Genomic DNA, 20611 nt, shown 5'->3' with positions numbered 1-20611 from the left:
GTTGTAAATTGATTACAGTGCTTTTATGCGAGTTTTATTGATCTTGAACATGTTTTGCATATACGTATATAACTATGTGAATGCTTTGATCTCAGTACGAATATAATGAAGAGGAAAAATCTAGCTTTTGCATAACCGTTTTTACAGTGGGGTTAATATGTTCATATACTGTTTCTAGACCTTTATTTTTGTCCATTCACATTTTCAAATGTTTTGCGCCCCTAAGCAGTAGACGTGCACATGAATCCACCACCGGGCCTTCTCCTATCTTCCGCGCATCTTCGTAATGTAGGATTTTGTTTGTAAAACGATTAATTCCTTTGTATATTTTTAGTAGCTGCTCTGATATTTGGCCGTAATTGGAGAACAGAACTGTTGGATAGTTTGTTTACGTATACTGGCAGTTGGTTGTAAATATACTTGCTCGTTTTGACAGGTGAAATTTTGGGGTTGAACAAATTACAGGGGAGACTCTGCCGAAATTTCGGTAGAAGTCGAGACTTTAAGTTTGTAATTAGAAGGATAAATAGGTCATTTGTGCCCGACCTCTGCCAAGGGTCGGACACGCACAGGGTCCGGCTCGAATTCCAAAGCGGAATTTGGATCGGGTCCTGTCAGTAATTGACTCCTCTTCCTACTGGATTGGGATAACACGTCAGTTACTTTACATGCACGTTTGGGGTTGTTCCTCCTCCAAGAAAATTTGAAAAAAAATATATAAATTGTAGGTCTTTATCTTATCTTTGCAGCCATATATTGCACGCCTTGAGAAAAAATCAGAAAAGTCTTCGAATAATCATTGCTCCACAGCATCACTGTTTTGAAGGGATTGCACCTTATACTGACTTAACATCAAAGACTACTCTCATTGACTGCTCCGAAAGTTCTAGAAAAATTCCACAATCATCTTCAAGATCTTAGCTTTTATTTCCAACTAATCTTGTACTAAAACTCCACCAAAAAGTCGTATTTCCATTGTCCAGTTGGATCGGGTCATTTCACAATTACTTACATCCCATTCGTTCTTGACTATTAACATATTAATGAGGCTATTAAATAAGCTCATTTAATATTATTGTATTTTGTTTGTCAAAACTTTTTTGAATGTGACGGGAACATGATGTTAATTCAAATGTTATTTTGCGAACGTATATAATAATATGAGTAAATTGATAACAACATAACTTTTAACTTCCAACAATATTGGTTAAGTTTCAACAACAAAACAAATATTTGAAAATTTTGACATGTATAAAAACCACATTGGTGGTGACCGCAGTGAATAACTTTTCGGTCAATTGAACCAAACTTATTACATACATTCAACTCATCCTACTCGAGTAATTTTTAGGTTTGGTATTATGGTACATGTTCATTAATACTAAACACTACGTGCATGACACGTCAACTCTGTTGTTCACCCAAAGTTTATCTCTATGAATCAAACCTCGTAAAAACCATCACACTCAAAAATTTCTGGCACGGTGTTCATATTTATTCCCATGCATTTGTGCTCATCTTTGTCTTTTACCCTCCAAGTTTCTATAAGTTTGGCTCATATCATTGTGTGCTGTGACCTTCTCTGTGGGTTTCTTGATTGAGACTGGCTCTTTCTTGTGATTTTAGGAAATGGGTATCTTTGCATTGATGACAGGAAGGCCAGGGCCTTGTGGGTTTGGGTCAGCTTCAACTGCTGAGCAGGTCACTGAAGGAGTTGATGCTAGCAACCTTACCGCTATTGTTACTGGTCAGCTAAATTTGCATTTTCCTCTGTGAATTAATTCTGCTGTTTGTTCTTCTTCTTTTTTTTTCTTTTTTTTTCCGGTCTTTGTGGGGTTCTTTATTTCATTGGATGTTTCTGTGTCTGGTGTTAGTGGCCTTTTTTCTTTTTCTTTTTTTGGGGTTTTTTTTTTTTTGGTTAGTAATAAGAAGAACAAAAAAATAGATATGACCCAATTAAACTTGAAATTAGGAGTGGTAATATGGCTTTTGAATGCAAATTTTTGCAAATCATTTTCTGAATTGTGTTGCAGAGCTACTCTGCATAGAGACGGAGAGCAAGCCAATATGCCTCTTTCTAGTTTGATAAACATTTCTGTTCCTGTTTGTGAAATGCAGGTGGGGCAAGTGGGATTGGGTTTGAGACAGCAAGAGTCTTGGCACTTCGTAGAGCCCATGTCATCATTGCCGCCAGAAACATAGAGGCTGCTAATGAAGCAAAACAGGCTATTATTAAAGAAAATATAAGTGCCCGAGTGGATGTTCTGAAACTTGACCTCTGCTCTCTCAAGTCTGTTAGAGCATTTGTTGATAGCTTCAACGCTCTTGATCTTCCTCTCAACCTCTTAATGTCATCCTCTCTCTCTCTCTCTCTCTCTCTCTCTCCTTATTTAGTTAGTTTAATATGAAATTATTAACATATTAGCATTATAAAAATTGGTGATTTATGTTGCAGAAACAATGCTGGTGTTATGTTCTGCCCCCACCAGCTTTCAGAAGATGGAGTAGAGGTGCAGTTTGCAACCAACCATCTTGGTAACTACTGTTATCTTTTCTGTTGAGATGTATGCGATTTCAATTAAGGCCCATCTCATATGAGAGAATTGGGGGAAAAGGAATTGAAAAAAGAATTGGGCTCCCAACTTTTTCACTCATTGCGTTGTAGTTAAGCAGATAACCTTATTTTACAGGCCATTTTCTCTTAACAAACCTTCTGCTTGAGAAAATGAAGAACACTGCTAGAACTACTGGTGTAGAAGGCAGAATTGTGATTCTGTCATCACTTGCTCATACAACCCCTTACCAAGAGGGGATTCGATTCGACAAGATCAACAATCGAATTGGGTAAGGAATAATTTGAGTCATCCAATGTTTTTCCATATTGATTATTTATAAGCAGATAGCTCACAATCCTGTAACTTAAATGTTTTTTTTTGTACTCAGTTACTCAGAACTGAAGGCATATGGGCAATCCAAATTAGCAAACTTACTGCATTCCAATGAGCTCTCTCGTCGATTGCAGGTGATCCTATTTCCTCTATTGTCTGCAGAAAGCCCCAACCATTATTTCACATTAATTATTTGAAACTAGTGTTGTGCAGAGACACATGGTATACGAAAAATGTGCTCATAGAACCCCAGACCAACCCCAAAACAGCTCTAATCACTGTCATTTAATTGAAGCCAGAAAAAACATGCGCATGGTAGTTGTGTTAAGTGATTGTTTGATGGTTCATCAAGGGCCCCAAGTAGGTAACTAGTGTCCCATAAGCATTGGTGAAGAGACCTACATGCTTGTGGAGGCACATGAAGTAGGGCTGGGAGCTAAAAAATAGAAACTGATTGAACTTTCACCAAAGTATGTACAGAGATTATAATTGCTGCTGGGAAAAACAAATCAAATGAACAAAAAAATAATTGTTTATCAATCACTGTCCTCAAGTGGGTGACCTGACAGGCTCCCGTAGACATATACACCCTACAATAAGACCTATACCAAAGACTTTGTCTCGCTCCACTCAATAATTACCAATTTAATACGTTATGTTGTCATACTATCAATTAACATGTTTACGCTAACATGATTTATTGATATTCACGATCGGAGTGATTAACAAGTGGCGAGATAAGTTAACTGTGTATATAAAGTTTTAAAATTCCATACATCCTCTTACATGGTATATTGCTTTATGTGCAGGAAGAAGGTGTGAACATAACAGTCAACTCAGTCCACCCAGGATTGATCATGACACCTCTCATGAGGCATTCTCCTCTTTTGATGAGTATGTTCCAATGCTCCATGCATATTTCCAATTTATACAATTAAGCATCTTATAATTAATTAATTTTGACCATCTCTGCTATGCAGAAACTTTCAAGTTGTTCACCTTTTGGATGTGGAAGAATGTACCTCAGGTGATTAATTAATTAATCCCCAACTAATGATCTCTCTTATTTATAATTATTTGTTCTAATGGACCGAGGGATTAAATTAAAAATATATTTTGAATGCAATCTCTCTGATTGTTTTCAGGGAGCAGCCACAACATCATATGTAGCACTGCACCCAAAAATGAAAGGTGTGACTGGAAAATACTTTGTGGACTGCAACGAGTTGAAACCCAGCTCACATGCTAGAGATGAAAAGTTGGCCAAAAAGCTTTGGGACTTCAGCAACAAGTTGATCGATGGGGCTTCCAAAAGCTGATTCTTTAAGTAGGGGTGTTTTTCGGCCGGAACGGATCGGAAGCCACTGTTTCGAATTCCGTTCCGAAGCTTTTCGGAATTACCTTTTAGTTCCGAATCCGATTCCGAAATTTCGGAATGTACTAACTCTATTCCGATGCGGAATTTTCTGCATTATCGGAATTTTCGGAAGTTAATATTTTCGGAATTTTCGGATAATAGTTTCGACATTTTCGGATAATAATTTTGGAAATCAAAATTTGAAATTTTCTTGTGAATCATGATTAAGCCAACCAAACAGGAAAAAAAATTCCAGAAGAATTCCAATCAAATTTTGAGATATATATGGCAATTGGCCATCATTATTTTGGCCATCACGAATTACTGTTATTGATTAAACAAATATCTACAAATTTATATTATATTATATTTTACATATATATATATATATCATGTGAATATACTTGATAAAAAATAATGTTATATAAACTTTATCTTTTTTGGACAAATATAAACTTTATCTTGGATACTACTACATACTTACTATTATGGTTCAATCCCAATGTGTTTCTATCGCCATTTTTTAATTTTCATAATCATGATTCATGCATGAACAAGAGTTTGATACCAATTTGTATTTGATACAACATGTCAATGTCCTACCTTTTTTAAGGGTAAGTTACCTATTGATGTACCTAACTTTTTTGTAACCCCCTATTGTTTATGTTCACATTATTAAGAAAATAGTACTACATTAGCACCTTGGCAATTGATTATAAAGAAAATAAGTTTATAATTAAATGCATGACCTCATACCCCAATGAGTCCTATTCAAGAAATTGAGTTAGAATTAAAAGAAAAAAAAAAATCAATACACTACGTAATTTAGATCAATTCAAAATTGGTTGCATTACAAATTTTTTTTTTCCTTTTACTAATATTTTTAAATGTACTTAAATTTTTTTCATTATGTATGTATAATGTATATATAATGTTCGCCAATAATATCAAAGAAAACTTGTGTCTTTGGTTGGTTGTGACAGAACTATGGACAAATTAAAAATTGTGGGAATGCATTAAATGTTTTGCATATAAATTAAATATATTGATTGTTGTCTAAACTTTTGTAGGATTAATTCAAAATATTTCAGAATAAATCGGAATTTCTCGATCAGAATGTTTTTCAAATATTCGGAATTTTTAAAATCGGAATATATTAGGAATATATCGGAATTATTGGATCGGAATGAGTTCGGAACATTTTGGAATATTTCGGATCGGAAATTTCAGAAATTTCGGAAGTTCCATGTACATTCCGAATCCGATCCAATTTTTTTTCGGAAATTTCAGATTTTGGCATTTACGGAATTCGAATTTGTCGGAGACGGATTTTTTTGGAAATATTCGGACCGGAATGGGTCGGAATCGGATTTTCCAATCCAACTTGCACCCCTATAAGCATATCCTGTGAATCTAAGATGCCTACCACTTGGAATTGCAAGACATAATCATTTATATATAGTGATTGTCACTTATCATGTGCTTCTTTATAGTGATGGGATTTGAGTTGGCTCTTTCATTAATATAAGGTTGACAAATCATCCTTGGCACAATCACTTTTCATCTAAGCTGGAATGGGAAGCGAAAATCTCTCTTTTTCTCCACCAAGTCCAGCTTTCATTCATTTCTTCATTCATTTCAAACAATGTTATTCGATGTGATAAATTATTTAGTATGACGGTAATATTATAAATCTATTAGAATGATAAGAAGATTACTGTTTTGATTTTGATGCAAAATCCAAATTATACATGCGTCAACGGTCAGAAATCAGTCAGAAATCACTCATTCGTAACTAACTATTAAGTAATTAATATTTATCCTCACAAACAACAATTTCTCCTATATATGTTGGTAAAGAATAATATCATCCATGTATTTATAACATGAGCCGTCCAACTACAGAACAAAGCACTAAAAACCGGCCCAACTCAAGGGACCTCATCAGTCTCCCACAAGCCCACGGCTCGAACCAGGAAAGCCGACCCAGCCACCACAACCGCCGCGAAAACAGGGGGCACGATGAAATCGATGCTGGACTTACTGAACAGGTGAGCCGGCAAGCACAGGATATCTCCCGGCACGTCCGACGGAACCCTAACGGAGCCTTCCGAGTCGCAGGCGCGGGAGAAGGAAGACGTCGACGAAATGGAGGAGACGAACGCGACCTCGGGGGAGAAGGAGGCCACGGCCACCGTCAGAGTGAGCAATGTGGTCCACGTGGCGGCGTAGATTAGCACTGGCCAGCGCAAGGAGAGGGTCGTGAGGGTGGAGGTAAAGAGCGAGCGGAGCATGTTGTTCTTTGGGTTTGGGAAGACGAAGTGGTGAGGTTGGGAGTTTATATAGGCATGCGATTGGGTGGTCAAAAATCTGGGTCAAAAGTCTCAGAGAGAGAGAGAGAGGGGACCTAATTTCAACGACTTTGTGAATTTTGGAGTTTAGGTGGAAGAAGATGGGAAATGACCCATATTTGTTGACTGCTCGTATTTGTTTTGGTGGTTCTATTTTAATTTTAATGTGGAAATCGTATGTTGCAAGACTCTGAATCAGATCACGAATTCGAAAGAAAATGTACACAATGAGTGGTTCAGATTCGAATTCTGAATATTTGCACTCTTCACACTATACTTTTATTTCTATTGAAGTAGATGAACATGTTACAAACAACAAATATGTAAAGTGGAAAGGATTTGTAGACAGTAGCAAACCTAACATATACCTGCTTGTATACACAAAGGTTTTTTTGGAAGATGATTTCATGTTTACACATTATGAACTCGAAGATGGGAACGCTTTCTCTCGAAGCGACAGAAAAACGAAGGCACCGTATGAGAGGACGATTGCGGCAAGCATAATTATCAGCATTGCCTGCAATGAGATGTATGAATTGATAAAGAAGACGACTGCAATTGAAGCGCTCTGCCAGACCTTCAGCTGTGCAAATGCTCCTTCCTGTTCCCCAAAAGCAACAGACTGAGTATCAATACAATGGTTGTTCTGAACTTCATAAAGAACAAGAACTTAAAAAGGAGAAGACTTTGAGAAAAGGTGTAGTCAAATACAGTGTCGTTCTTGAAGAATATCCCAAGCAAAGCACTCAGCTGTGTATTTAAGACTCCATCACCAATGCCCAAGAGAGCTGCCATTATAAGAGGGTAGATAATACCAAGTGCACCACTCACTGGGCTGCATCATAACAACAAGATAGCAATAGCTTGAAATTAGATATTCTCTTTTTTCGGCCAATCGTTCGAATTAGATATTACTGTAACAATTTCAAAGTCTACAAAGCTGTAGTACGCTACATGTAAATACTGCTAACCTGTATAATAAAAGAATCCACAGGAATATAATAGCCTGAAGGAGGACTCCACCAGAAACTATAATAGTGATGGACTTCACACCAGAGGTGAGTCGACCAGCAGTCAAAGAACACTGACACATGTTCAACCCAAATGTGAGATCACAAATATAACAGACCAAAAACATATCGCACACCAAAAATCTGCTTAAAAAGAATGTATGCCTTCTAGCAAGCATGGAGTGAATGTATGCCTTTAACTCCACATATCGAGCATGCATATGCAATATCAAGAAAAGCTCCATTCTTGCTATCCAAGAAATGGTTGAATAAAGAAAAGCCATGATCAGGCAAAGGGAAGAAATGTAGGTTATTGGTTATGGCAGCAAGAACTGAAGTTAACACACACCAGGGCACTCCCAAAAGAAGACTAGTGCGGAGGAAAGTCTTTTCTAATAATTAAGTTTCCACGTTTCAGCCACTCCCAAAAAAAGAACAAGACAACATAAAAGATGCTCAATTTGCATTAGCATTTGAATCAACCAAAATATCGGTTTTGAATGCTAAGTCCACTGAGCTAACTAATGGTACACACTGTATTGAAAATAATGATGCAAACTACTTGTATCTGCATATATACTTACTATTGCATCAAAAGCCCCATAAACTGCCATTGCACCACCAACACCAGACACACCGAGCGTTGGAGTAACAATATACTTGGTGTATACAGCCCTAAAATAAGAATAGTTTTGCAATGCTTAATAATGGAACAAACAAAAGAAGAATCAGAATAAAACAAGTGATATTCTTTTGGCTATAAGAAAGTAGGCAGCAGCAATTGGTCAAGTAATTACCACACAAATGCTTGTTGTAATCCTGAATACGCCATAAGGGGGATGATCAATAGCATCCGTACATCAAACAAAGGAGTGATGATTGACTTTGACAAAGATAATAGAGAAGCATAAAAGCTGAGAGAAGAGCCCTGGGGGTCCTCCTCTCCTTTACCATCCCGTTTATGTAAGAAGCACATCAGTGTGGTACCTAAAGTCATACTGATGAGAAACACACTGAACAAATAGGTTGTGCCGCTAGTACTTCCCCCCTGCAGTGATGGGAAGGAAATTATTATAAAGGCACATAATTTCAAAACACATAATAAACTCAAAATCAGAAATCAGAAAGAGGAGGGAACAGTAAAACTTGATGCATTGTGTCAAAATCCGTATTCTGAAAGCTAACAAAACTAGGGCCATCACACTTGTGGGGTCTAACGAGTGAATAAAATGAACAGAAAGGACAAGAAAAACACAAGTTCAACTACAAGGATGGCAGTGGCACATACTGTTCCATCTCTTAGCATGGCGAGTGACACAAGATTTCCAATCAACTGCAAAAGTTTAGAGTAACACAAAGTCATCAATAAGAGAGATTACTTTCAGTGAAATCATACATATATGCTCCCTAGAAAAGATCCAACAGATTCACCTGGTGACAGGCAAACATTCCCCAAAATTCTCCATTGAAATGACCGATAACTGTTCCTTCGTGTAAGTTATTATCTCTGGCATGACTACGCGCAGTAGAAGTTAAATATGTCCCCTGACAGACCCAAACTAAGTTCAGAAAACAACATTTCTAGCTTTGACCACCAAATACTAAAAAGAGACTTAATACCTGCCCAACCCATATAATTGAAGCAGCAAATCCCATGTACAAAGAAGCTGGAACCATAGTATACCTACATGGAAATACTTCAACAAATAAACATATGCATTGTGATGCATTTATGCATGTAAGTATGTATACAAGCAAATTAGTAAATACCAAGTTGGTTTCAAATTTGCAGCTATGAACAACCAGTAGCCAGTAGTCCCAAGAAGCAAAGCATTCTTTGATCCCATTGCTTGAACCACCGGAGACGCCACCAAAGAGAAAAATGTGAAAGACAAATACAAAATCCCAAGTGAAATGGTACCCAAATCATCCTCCTGAACCCAAAATCACAGACTCAAATCATCAACCAAATCAATTTTGAAAAAGTGAAAGCAATTATTTTCAATTCAAGATTCAAACTTTAAACTCACAGTGTTGAGACTGGTCTCCAGGTTCTGAGCGGCACCATAAGCGAGAAAAATCAACAAGAAGGCAGAGCTGAGAATATGAACATCTCTTGTATGCTTCCTCCGGCTTTGGATTGGCGAATTTTCGACGACGAGTGGCGTCTCTTCACCACGAAAATCCGCAGACTCCATAGCTTTGAGTTCTCAATACAGTTTATCACAGAATCGCTATAAAACCCTAAACATGTGCGAGAGAGTCCAAATTCCAATCGAGTGAGGCCAAGAGAAGAGGTCACTGCCGGCGAAGAAAATCGAGAGCTAGTTGACAAAGAAAGAGATTGACTTTCGATTTGGGTTAAATTTTGAGTTCATAAACTCTGAGCACTGTTTGGTTGCTGAGAAAATGTAGTGAAAATGAAAAGATAGTTGAACTGATTCTCTGAATTTTCGTTGTTGTCCGTTGGGATGGTCGGGAATCGAGCGGTAAAGAAAAGCCTTTGTATCCAACGAAGAAATCTCGGGAAACGACAAACAGTTGCTGGAGAAGAAGAGGAAGACAACGACAAATGCCGGACGGGCGTTTTGCTAATCAATTCGTTATTGTTGCCGCCAACATATAATTGCAAGGTTTTTTTTCTTTTAAATTACAGTTTAGCCTTGTCGTTTACATATCCCCATGTCGACTTTTTGGGTATTTTACATATCCCCATGTCGGCACTCCGTCAACTCGACGGTGGACAATAGCTTTTGATTTTCCTCTGATGAGAAATAGCTTTTGGGGACCTGTTTTTTCGGAGAGAGAGAGGCAATTATAGGGACTTTTTTAAAATGAAAATTGAGCTACACTACGAAGGCTAAAAATGTAATTTAGCCTTCTTATATGTATAATTGTAGATGGGTCGAAAAAGATATTTATGCAAACTAGTTCTCAATTTAGTAGTATATCTATTTTCAATATTAACAAGACATCTCGTGATATTTACTAAAACATATGTATATATATATAGATATATAGCAGAAATAACAAACACAATGGTAGTCTTGAAAAAGAAAAAAGAAAAAAACTCTTGCACCAGACTTGAAAGAGAATCAGTTCAATTTTATTTGTCTCCCAATAGACTTGAAAGAGAAACAGTTCATAAATAGATCTTTATAAGTGGAAACAAAAGCACAAAAGAGAACAAAAATTGGAAAATTAGAAGTCCATCCTCTTGAAGTGGACTTGAAAAGTACAAAAACTTGTATGGCTATGCCTATGACACAATGCTCTTTAAAGATGTTTTCATTCATGTGCACACATCACGAACCTGAGCCTGAACTTGAACCTGAACTTGAAGTGAGAGTGCTTTCTCTCCTTGCTGGGATAGGTAAACGAAGGCGGCGTACGAGAGGCAGATTGCAGACAGCATAAGCACCAGCATTGCTTGCAATGAGATGTATGGACTGATGAAGAAGATGAGTGCAACAGCACTACACTGCCACACCTTGAGCTGTGCAAATGCTCCTTCCTGCATTTCCCCCGAAAGCAACAGATTTGAGTCGGATTGTAAATACAAGTGGTTTTGATTCTGAAGTTCATGAATAACAGAACTTAAAAAGGAGAAAGATTAGGGAAAAAGTGTGGTGAAATTGATACCGTATCGTCCTTGAAGAATATTCCAATCAGAGCACTGAGCTGTGTGTTGAAAACTCCATCACCAATCCCTAATAGAGCTGCCATTATGAGAAGGTTTATGGTTCCAAGTATTCCAGTTGATGGGCTGCATGATCATAACAAGGTAAAATAAGGAATTAGAGGTTACAAGGTCTTCAAATTGGAGATTGCAATTGCAATTTCAGACTCTTGCAAAACTATACTACTGTTGATTAACCTGTAACATAGAAGAAGCCAGAGGAATATGACAGCCTGAACAAAAGCTCCGCCAGAAACGATAAGAGTGATGGACTTGAGACCGGAGGTAAGGCGGCCGGCAGTGAGTGAACACTGACATAAGTGGCACCAAAATGTGAGATCACAAATATAACAAACAAATCTGCCTATAACAGAATTTATGTTGTCTAGCAAGCATGTGGATTTTATGGATTTTACTTTGCTTTTAACACCTAAAGTTGAGCATGTTTCTTGCTTCTTTAGAAACAGATTCAATTATCAAAATTAAATCACAAAGAAGGTACAAACTTAAACTCTCCTTTTCTTAAGGCTAGTTATGACAGCAAGTTATTCTTATATACAATAGGAAAAAGATGCTCATTGTGAATACAATGCAAATGAATCGATCAGAATACTTCTTCCTGCATATATACTTACTGCTGCATCAAAAGCCCCATAAACTGCCATTGCACCTCCCACACCTGACACACCGAGCATTGGACTAACGATATACTTGGTGAATTCAGCCCTAAAATTAGAATGATTGTTGCAGTGAATTAGAAAGGGGAAAAGCAAGTGATATTGTTTTGTCTATAAGAAAGTAGGCGGTGATAATTGGTCAAGTAATTAATTACCATACGAATGCTTGTTGTAATCCTGTATAGGCCATAAGGGGGATGATCAATACCATCCGTACATCAAACATGGGAGCAACGATTGACTTTGACAAAGATGACAGAGAAGCATATAAGCTGAGAGATTCAGCATTATGGGGGTCCTTCTCTTCTTCATCGTCCCTTTTATTTAAGAAGCACATCAGTATGGTACCTAAGGTCATACTGCAGAGAAACACAGTGAACAATAGCGTCGTATCGCTTTGATTTCCCTCCTGCAGATCAAACAATGACAAATTCTAAACCCGAAATCAAACAAGTAATGTATGTGCATGATGACACTTATAATCTACAAGGGACAAAACAAACGAAAGGATGGCACATACCGTTCCACCTCTTAGCAAGACAAGTGGTAAAAGATTTCCAACAAACTGCAGAAGTTTACAGTAAAGATTATAAGACAGAATGAAAAGCTAAATCTTGATTAACAATGTAGCACAAATTCATAAATAACAGGTCAAACAGATTCACCTGGCGACATGCAAACATTCCCCAAAATTCTCCATTGAAGTTGCCAATAATTGTTCCTTCATGCAAGCCATTATCTCTGGCATGACTGCGTGCCGCAGCAGTTAGATATGTCCCCTGATGAACCCACCCACAATAAGGTTAGAAATAAAATCCTAGCTTTTGCCACAACAAAAACTGAGATTCTATAAAGACTTGTATGTACCTGCTCAACCCATATTATTGCAGAGGCAAATCCAAGGTACAGAGAAACTGGAACCATTATACACCTACAAGGAAACACTTCAAGGCTAAAGCATATGCATTGTGATAAAAATCTTCATAGAAATTTTTTTAAGCTCAAGATTTGTCTTGGTATGAAAAAAATAATGAAACATCTGCTTCTGTGTTGGGATTTATTTTGGTCTAATGAGCTTTACCAAGTTGGTTTTAAATGTGCAGCTATGAACAACCAGTAGCCAGTGGTGCCAAGGATCAAAGAGTTCTTTGAACCCAGTGCTCGAACCACTGAGGATGCCACCAAAGAGAAAAATGCGAAAGATAGATACAAAATTCCAAGCGAAGTGGTACCCAAGTTCTTCTCCTGATATGTCAATTTAGAAGTTCCAATCAAACCATCAAAAGACTCCAAAAGTAAAAGGTAAAAAGAAACCAACTTTTGGTTTCTTCAAAGCAAAGGAGATGAAGAAAATGGAAAACCCAACTCACAGTGATGAGAGTGCTCTCTAGGTTTTGAGTTGCACCAAAAGCAAGAAAGATCAACAAGAAAGCACAGCTGAGAATATGAACATCTCTTGCATGACTCCTTCTTTTCAGAACCGGCAAATCATCGACAAGGAGTGGCTTCTCTAGGTCATGAGAAGCAGCAGAGTCCATAGCTTCAAGTTCTCAACCCAACTGATCACAGAACCACTATGAACTCTAGAAAAGTGTGATGATGAGAGACTCCAAAAAAAGAGGCCTAAAAGGAGGCTACTTGTGCCAGCAGCAGAAACATAATAATGAGCTAGTGGACAGTAGAAACTAATAGAATTAAGGCTGTTAAACTCAAGACTCTGTTTGGTCGCTGAGAAAGTGCAAGGAAAGATTCTGAATTTACTGCCGTGGCAGCTGAGAAACTAATAAAATAAAGGAGCCATGCAGTGTCGCTTTCCAAACAGAGAACAATATCTTCTTCTGAAGCTTATCTGATATGATCCGAAGTTTAAAAAAATGCTATTGGGTGTCTATTTGGATACGCATCCCTTTCACATGCTGATGAGGCTCTGCACGTACATCTCATGAGAAATGTGGCTACTCGGTCATGTTTCTCAGAACATGTGATGTGGGGTCAGATTATTTTGTCGATATTCATCATGTAAGTTGATTTCATGCAGAAACATATTGGAGCCGTGCCATTTCATTTCAGATGGCATCATGGACCAATTTGGGATATCTCTGCTAGCTAGAAATCAAAGCCAGCCTATATGAATTATGAGCAGAAAGTTCTAGCAAGGAGGCCTTTCTTGCATTAGATTACTATTATTGGCAATTGGACAAGTGGCGAAAACGACAGAAGCTGTTGATGCAAATCATTATGTTAATTGATATTATTTTTCCTATTTTAATCTCACCTTTAATTTCACTTATCTGTATACTTCATTACCTTGCAGCTCATAAGGATCACATTGGTTTTTTTTTTTTTTTTTTGGCAGATTAGGCCACCAATCAAAGTTATGTTTTGGTCTTGAATGTTAAATCCTCATCCAAAGAAGAAATTTGAACTAACATATGTCATTAAATAGTTTATTGAGTTTAAATTAGATTACAACACAATATACTAGCTAATAGCGTACAATGTTTAACTTGATGAACTTTGATCCTTTCAACCAATGGAGTGTGTGTTAGATTGGCCCAGGGCTTTGGGGTGCTCCCAAGTGGTCCTAGGTTCAAGTCCCCATAGTACCTGTGTGTGTGTGTGAGTTTTTCCCCCTCCCCCTTCATAACTTTGGCACAAAAAAAAAAAAGAACATTGATCCTTTCATGTGTTTGCTTTGTATGATTGTCAAAAGCAAATTTATAGTTAATATAAGTAGGAGATCCGAGGTGTAATATCGGGTATGCAGAACATGCTTATTTACAGGTAAGTTAGTACAAAAATGTGAGAATTCATACTATGACATGGGTTGAAGGGTTTTCCAAATTGACCAGTTCTTGAAACTCTTTCTCCATCTCTCTTACTTCCCTGAGTAAACTACTGATGCAAAACCCTAGGCCAGCCAAGCAAACAATAACTTGGCTCTTCAGCTTCTGATCCTCACCTTCAGTATTGGTACCAACTCTGTCAGATACTTCATTGGAATGTTGAAGAAAAGAATTTAAAATGCATTCCATCTCATCCTTCTCTGTCTCCAAACACCTACACTCATTTGCTTTTGGTGATGTACCCAACTCAATGTCATGCTTGTCATGTACTGCAAGAGACTTCTTGGAAGACAGCTCTTGGAGGCATTGCAGTGAAGTCTCAACTTTTTTCTTGAAAAGTTCTATGTCATTTTTAATGCACTTCAGGGGTTTTTGGAGGTCCTCTGAATCAACTTCACATCTCTGTAAGACAACTGACAGAAATTCTATTTTGTTGGACATAAAAAGTGAAAGATCCCCCATCTTTGATAAAGACCTCAGGAGCTTTCTGTAGCAAGAACCATTGAAAGGGATGAACCAGAAATTAGGCTCCAGTTCAGCTTCTTCAATGAACTTTTGTAACTTATTGACATGGGACTTCAACTTCTTCTGTTTCTGTCTCAATTTTGGAAAGATTGAAGCTTGCATGTTGTTTTGGTTGTTTTGGTTGTCAAAAAGAACTACATCTTTGATGCATTCTTGAAGAGTTCCCAAGCTAAGTGAAAGTTTATGTTTTGCTAGAGTTGCTGCTCTTGCAGTGTATATGAGAATCTCTATGGTGATGAAACAAATCAATCCAATAACAGCCTCTGTGATTCTAGCAATTGCAAAATCAAGTGGAGGGCCATAATGTCTCCTACCAAGTATCAGCAGTGCCCCTACAGCTGCTGATATTCCACCAGCTTGGCCATACATCCTGCTGTGCCTTAGAAAGCTTGTGAAAACTAACCAAGGAAGAAGAGGTAAGAAACTTAGATTCTCAACTTTACGGAAAATAAAGCAACACAAGATTCCGTAGATTGATCCCATGGCCGTAGATTGTGCTCGGGCATTGGCAATTGTAAATGTTGCTTGTCTTCCTCTGACAAAACTTATTGCAATTGTGAGGCCTGCCCAATATGCTTCTCTCTCATTAAACAACAAACCCAATAGCACAGCAAGGCCTAATGAAACTGAGCACTTAACTGCAAAAAATAGGCTTGTTTTGCTTGGTATAATGCATGAAATGCTCCAGCTCCATTTGATACCACCATGGCTTTGATTTTCTGAACCATGTGAACTTTCATTTTCAGAGTAGCTCTCCCTGCATTCTTCAACTGCCTCAGTATTTTGTTGGAGGAGTTTCAAACAATCCAGAAAAAAGAAAGCCAGCAAATCTTCACGAAAAATGGTTTCGAGGGGCCAGAAGGACTCATCCAAAGATTTTTTCTTTTTCTTTAGTATGCATAAGGGTGCAAAACGCTCGAGTTGCTCCAGCTTGTCGTGTATTCGCCTTTTCATGTCATGTAAAGCATCTGGTTGCACATTCTTAATCAAGGCAACAGGAAAAGAAGGGCAAGAAGTTGCAGCAATTGCAATCCCTCTCAAGGGTATTTCTATGTCCTGCAATTTTTCTCCCAGATCCATGCAAGTTGGTTTCAGGATATTTCTGAGTTTTGGTCTCTCCCACATTAAGGCTTCCTATTCAAAAGGGTTTAAGGTTAAATCACAATATCAGAACAAAAAATATGAGCAAAGAATCCAAGCTCTTGTATATATTGGTAGTTTACCTGTTTGTGTTTGATACTTTGAAGGAGCTTTTCTCCTACTTGAGCCAAGGGCTGTGCTTGTAAAATAAAGCCAAGTGCAGCCGAGCTGTCTTGGGACAAGATGGCATCTGAATAGAAGTTCAACCTTTTCCTAGCGTTTTCAGCATATTTTTGGCACATATCTCTCACCTGTAAATGTCACAAAGCATTGCCATTAGGCCCAGTATCACATGCATTCAAGAGACAAGATGAAGAAGGGAGCATCACTTAAATCTTATTAAAATCTAAAACTGTTAGTGAAATCTTGATTGTGGATGGTTGCATGTGCAAAAAAAATCTGGTACATTCCGTTTTGTTTCCCGTTCCAGTCTTTCGTGACACTTCAGGTTTACTTCGATGAAGTAGAAAAAACAAAAAAAAAACAGAATTTTGTGGTGGAATATGGAAAAGACTGAATTGATAGGCATAAGTTCTAAGAACTTAATGCTGCCAACTACTTGCTTTGAAGAAGCTAATGCTGCCAACTACTTGCTTTGAAGAAGCTATGTCAGTACAGCATCTATTTCTCCACTGGCCCTTCTTTTAATCAAACACTTGAGTTTTCATTTTCTTTCCTTATTCTGTCCCTCTTCATTAAACATATTTCGTAAGACTTTGTATATCTTTACCATTTTTAATCCTCCGTGAGCCTGCCTTTTAATACCGGAAAAAACAGAAAGACTATATAGGGTCCACATGATTTGAACCATCATGAAAACTTTGCCCTCATCGCATGCAAGAATTTAGGATCCATATAAAAATGATGCAAACATATGGAGTTGCTTCAAAAGCAAAGCCAAAGACAAACAACACATGTAACATATATAGATTTGTATTATATTTACCTCGTGGTAGGCAAGGTAAGGAGAGAGAAAAGCTGCCACAGATGCCTTTTGGTAGAAGAACAAGTTGGGAAACAGCATAGCCATGACTGATGCCGAGGCTCCAAGCATAGTACTCAACGCCACCTGAATCGGGTGCATAAGTACCAACTCACCAGCTTCTGCACAATGAATGGCAGTGCCTACATACACAATCACAATCTGTCCAAATGCAATCCTCTTAGCCATCAAGTGAGTTGCTCCCGGCAATGCCACAGCAAAAGTGCACAGAGCCACTGCCAAGGCTGATATGAAGTAACTGAAGTGCGCAGGCCCTATCAGCAGGAGGCTCAAGATTGAGAGGGTCATAACCTGAACACAAGCGCAAAGGGCATGCCAGAAGCCTCTCAGCGAGTCCCCAAGAGTCGCGTCTGACACGATCAGGATGGTGGTGAGGTAAGAGTATGCAGGGTAGGCTACTAGCTGCCTGAGAGGCTGTGGACCGTAGAGTGTGGTGGTGTAGACTATGCTGCAGGCTAAGATGATTCGGAAAGCTGAGCGTAGCCTTAGGCAGCACAAGGCACAGTTCCAGCCAGTCCTGCTGCCCAGACTCATTGATTCAGAAGTCTGATATGTAAGGAGAAATTAAACCCCCTCAAGTTTATAGGTATAACTGAATCATATCATGATCATGATAACAGTAGTGCTTGCCAAACTTGGTTAAGTTGGTTTTGGGATCTTGTTAAAGATATATATAGTTGCCAAAAAGAGATGGTATAATTTTTGAGCTAGCAGAATGCCCTGCAGCTAGTCAGCCATAGCTAAGATTGAACTCAAAATTTCTGCAGGTATATATGTATGTTTGCTTTTAGCATGTAGAGTACAGCTAATGAAATGGTAACAGTGAAGTTTCATGGCATTGCTAGAAACAAAGATTTTTGGAATTTTTACCAGATGTTAATGTGCGAAGATGGGCAGCCACAGGTAGTTGAAAGGGTCATGATATCTTGACTTTAGGTAAAGATTAAAGAATAAATTCCCACTTGATAAAATTACTCTCTGTGAAAGAATCAGTGAAGTTAAGAGATTTGAGGTTTTGGAAACTTAATTGAATGGTATGGTGCTTCTCTCTCTACGCTTTGTGCTTCCCTGTTTCTTGGGTTTGGCTTCATTTGATGACACTAATCAGTATAGTCCTTTTCCAGCCAAGTTTAGAAACTAAAAATTCCACACATTGGATTTGTCTTAGTCCTATGCTGACTTTCCCAAGCTACGGTAGAAACTAAACAAATTCCAACTTAGCGTTGATTTTCCCTTTTGAAAGGGATTTTCTATGGAATTTAAACAGCTGTCTCCTTTGTTACACCCTAAGCCCAACGTGGGAAATCAACTATTACGTTGTGCAGTAGACCAAAATGTTTTGCGTCATATTAATTTACTAACTGGTTAAGGCTTGAGCGGCGGCGTATATATATTCTCTCTATTTACATCTGTTCCACAAAGATTGTTTCTAGCTATAGCAGAATCTCTCTTTTTTTTCTGTTTTCATTATGCCTTTCTTGTAGAACCATTTATTATGCACCAGAAAGTGGTCAAAGTGAATTTCCTTTCCTATAGGTGGTGTCTCAATCAAAATGCATTCTAGACTACTAAGGAAACACGGTTTTTCTTCAAAATCTTTTTTAAAAGTTGAGGTATTGGGTCTTTCATACAAAGAATTTTATTAGCGTAAATCTCATGCGTCTCGTTGAAATTTGACCGTTCATCAACAGTCGAGAATCTTCCCACGACAATATGTTTAATTACTTGTGTAGCAAGGCCCGTGAGGTGAGGTTATCAAATTATCAATTATAATCCAACTGAACCATTTCTTATGTCATCAAGATGACATAATAGGAATCTCCCATCACCTATGGTTCGCTACCATACATATATATATATATATACAGTCCTGATCTCTTGGACTCCTGTAGTCCAAGAGATTTATGGTCACTCACAGTTGGATGTAAATTCAACGGTTGACTTGAATCGGGTAATAATCATTTATGTCATATTGCATTTATATATATCATTTTGAACCATTGGATTAATATCCAACGGTGGGTGACCACAATCTCTTGGACTCCTGTGGTCCAAGAGATCGGGACTGTATATATATATATACCATGCCATATTTGTTTCTGGACCAGGATACTAGTCATATCATATGTTCTTATACTTCATTATAAGATTAATAAATGGTTTTTTTTTTTTTTTTTTTTTTTGGCTAGGACTCGAACCCAAATACTAGTCCTTTATTCTTATGCTTTAATATAAATTAATAATTAATAAATAAAACTCTATGCACTTAACATGTGCGAAAATCTTCATGCAAATACTGTATGTATTTTAGATGAATTCTTTGATTAGGTAAAAAATATGTAAACCGTCCAATAAACAAATGAAAAGTTTACTTTTCAAAGGTTGGTGGAGAATGAAGAACTTGATTCTTTTTCCCAATATTAATGTTATGATATCCAAAGATTGCCAGTTGCTTGTAGCGTCATTCTCCACCCTTGAGTATTTTAAAATAAAAATAGGTTAAATTTAGAATGTAAGATGACAAACTGAGAATGGGATAAATTTTTTGTGACCTAACCCAATAAGGTAAATCCGAACACATTTTTCATGTGTTAAAACAGATGGTGTGTTCTACCCCGAAAAAAAAAGATGGTGTAGGATCTTATTAGATCTAAGAGTATTTCCACCGGTGAGGGGAGCTCTAGGAAGATGGCGCCTAAGCAACCAAAGATAGCTCAAATGCAAGAGTTCCACTCCTGGCAAACAGTGAGCCCCAGCAACCTGGGCAAGTTCAGCCCAAGCTACTGTCTGGGCAAAATGACACAATGCTGATATTATAATGATGTCAGCAACCAAAAAAGAATTGAAAAAAATATCAAAATTTTCAGATTTTTTTTATTTTATAAATACCTAGCCATATTCTTTACTTCCCACACCAAAAACTCTATACAAATTCATTTTCTCATATCTCATGTGAATAGTAATTGTCCTTGCCCTAGTCCATAGGGGTGGAAACAATCTTCCATAATAGTTAAACAAAATATACTAGGTATATTTTTCACATTGAGGACGGCATGAAATAAGTTCCAACCCAGGAGAGAGTGTTGAAATAAGCCTCACCGTGGCTGAAACGAAAGCAGATACCCAGCAGGTGGT

General features: G+C 37.7%; 5 protein-coding genes across 5 annotated transcripts; 1 reads left to right on the top strand and 4 right to left on the bottom strand.

The window, feature by feature from the left end:
- The first annotated feature begins 1486 nt into the window (after positions 1-1486).
- Positions 1487-4210, top strand: LOC117631217 (short-chain dehydrogenase TIC 32 B, chloroplastic-like). The gene is made up of 8 exons (XM_034364246.1): positions 1487-1747; positions 2119-2350; positions 2456-2535; positions 2691-2844; positions 2944-3022; positions 3698-3782; positions 3869-3915; positions 4034-4210. The coding sequence occupies exons 1-8, from the start codon at positions 1630-1632 to the stop codon at positions 4205-4207; spliced, it is 969 nt and encodes a 322-aa protein (XP_034220137.1). The 5' UTR covers positions 1487-1629; the 3' UTR covers positions 4208-4210.
- A 1858-nt stretch (positions 4211-6068) lies between these two features.
- Positions 6069-6753, bottom strand: LOC117632248. Its single transcript, XM_034365685.1, has one exon. It carries the CDS (start codon positions 6537-6539, stop codon positions 6177-6179), a length of 363 nt encoding a protein of 120 aa, XP_034221576.1. The 5' UTR covers positions 6540-6753; the 3' UTR covers positions 6069-6176.
- Positions 6754-6843: 90 nt separating this feature from the next.
- On the bottom strand, positions 6844-10296 carry LOC117632247 (UNC93-like protein 3). The gene is made up of 10 exons (XM_034365684.1): positions 9637-10296; positions 9377-9540; positions 9227-9290; positions 9038-9151; positions 8895-8939; positions 8404-8654; positions 8191-8281; positions 7568-7680; positions 7308-7431; positions 6844-7197 (listed from the first exon to the last, which is right to left on the bottom strand). Exons 1-10 carry the CDS (start codon positions 9802-9804, stop codon positions 7015-7017), a joined length of 1317 nt encoding a protein of 438 aa, XP_034221575.1. The 5' UTR covers positions 9805-10296; the 3' UTR covers positions 6844-7014.
- Positions 10297-10690: 394 nt separating this feature from the next.
- LOC117631550 (UNC93-like protein 3) lies at positions 10691-13776 on the bottom strand. Its single transcript, XM_034364778.1, has 10 exons — positions 13333-13776; positions 13044-13207; positions 12830-12893; positions 12628-12741; positions 12483-12527; positions 12118-12371; positions 11921-12011; positions 11484-11596; positions 11249-11372; positions 10691-11120 (listed from the first exon to the last, which is right to left on the bottom strand). The coding sequence occupies exons 1-10, from the start codon at positions 13498-13500 to the stop codon at positions 10899-10901; spliced, it is 1359 nt and encodes a 452-aa protein (XP_034220669.1). The 5' UTR covers positions 13501-13776; the 3' UTR covers positions 10691-10898.
- Positions 13777-14694: 918 nt separating this feature from the next.
- On the bottom strand, positions 14695-16909 carry LOC117632325. Its single transcript, XM_034365769.1, has 2 exons — positions 16557-16909; positions 14695-16467 (listed from the first exon to the last, which is right to left on the bottom strand). Exons 1-2 carry the CDS (start codon positions 16713-16715, stop codon positions 14773-14775), a joined length of 1854 nt encoding a protein of 617 aa, XP_034221660.1. The 5' UTR covers positions 16716-16909; the 3' UTR covers positions 14695-14772.
- Positions 16910-20611: the final 3702 nt, after the last annotated feature.

This window comes from Prunus dulcis, chromosome 6, assembly GCF_902201215.1.
Source record: "Prunus dulcis chromosome 6, ALMONDv2, whole genome shotgun sequence".
NCBI lineage: Eukaryota > Viridiplantae > Streptophyta > Magnoliopsida > Rosales > Rosaceae > Prunus > Prunus dulcis.
This window is presented reverse-complemented; position numbering and strand designations above follow the sequence as displayed.

Coding starts and splice junctions, on each gene's coding strand:
- LOC117631217 (XM_034364246.1), top strand. CDS start 1,630: ATGGGTATCTTTGCATTGATGACAGGAAGGCCAGGGCCTTGTGGGTTT. Junction 2,536..2,690: donor GTTTGCAACCAACCATCTTG/GTAACTACTGTT, acceptor CTTATTTTACAG/GCCATTTTCTCTTAACAAAC. Junction 3,916..4,033: donor TGTGGAAGAATGTACCTCAG/GTGATTAATTAA, acceptor GATTGTTTTCAG/GGAGCAGCCACAACATCATA.
- LOC117632325 (XM_034365769.1), bottom strand. CDS start 16,715: ATGTGCCAAAAATATGCTGAAAACGCTAGGAAAAGGTTGAACTTCTAT. Junction 16,468..16,556: donor AAAGTATCAAACACAAACAG/GTAAACTACCAA, acceptor CCTTTTGAATAG/GAAGCCTTAATGTGGGAGAG.
- LOC117631550 (XM_034364778.1), bottom strand. CDS start 13,500: ATGGACTCTGCTGCTTCTCATGACCTAGAGAAGCCACTCCTTGTCGAT. Junction 12,372..12,482: donor TCTTGCTAAGAGGTGGAACG/GTATGTGCCATC, acceptor TTTGATCTGCAG/GAGGGAAATCAAAGCGATAC. Junction 11,373..11,483: donor TGGCTTCTTCTATGTTACAG/GTTAATCAACAG, acceptor ATGATCATGCAG/CCCATCAACTGGAATACTTG.
- LOC117632248 (XM_034365685.1), bottom strand. CDS start 6,539: ATGCTCCGCTCGCTCTTTACCTCCACCCTCACGACCCTCTCCTTGCGC.
- LOC117632247 (XM_034365684.1), bottom strand. CDS start 9,804: ATGGAGTCTGCGGATTTTCGTGGTGAAGAGACGCCACTCGTCGTCGAA. Junction 9,291..9,376: donor GCAAATTTGAAACCAACTTG/GTATTTACTAAT, acceptor ATTTCCATGTAG/GTATACTATGGTTCCAGCTT. Junction 7,432..7,567: donor TGGATTCTTTTATTATACAG/GTTAGCAGTATT, acceptor GTTATGATGCAG/CCCAGTGAGTGGTGCACTTG.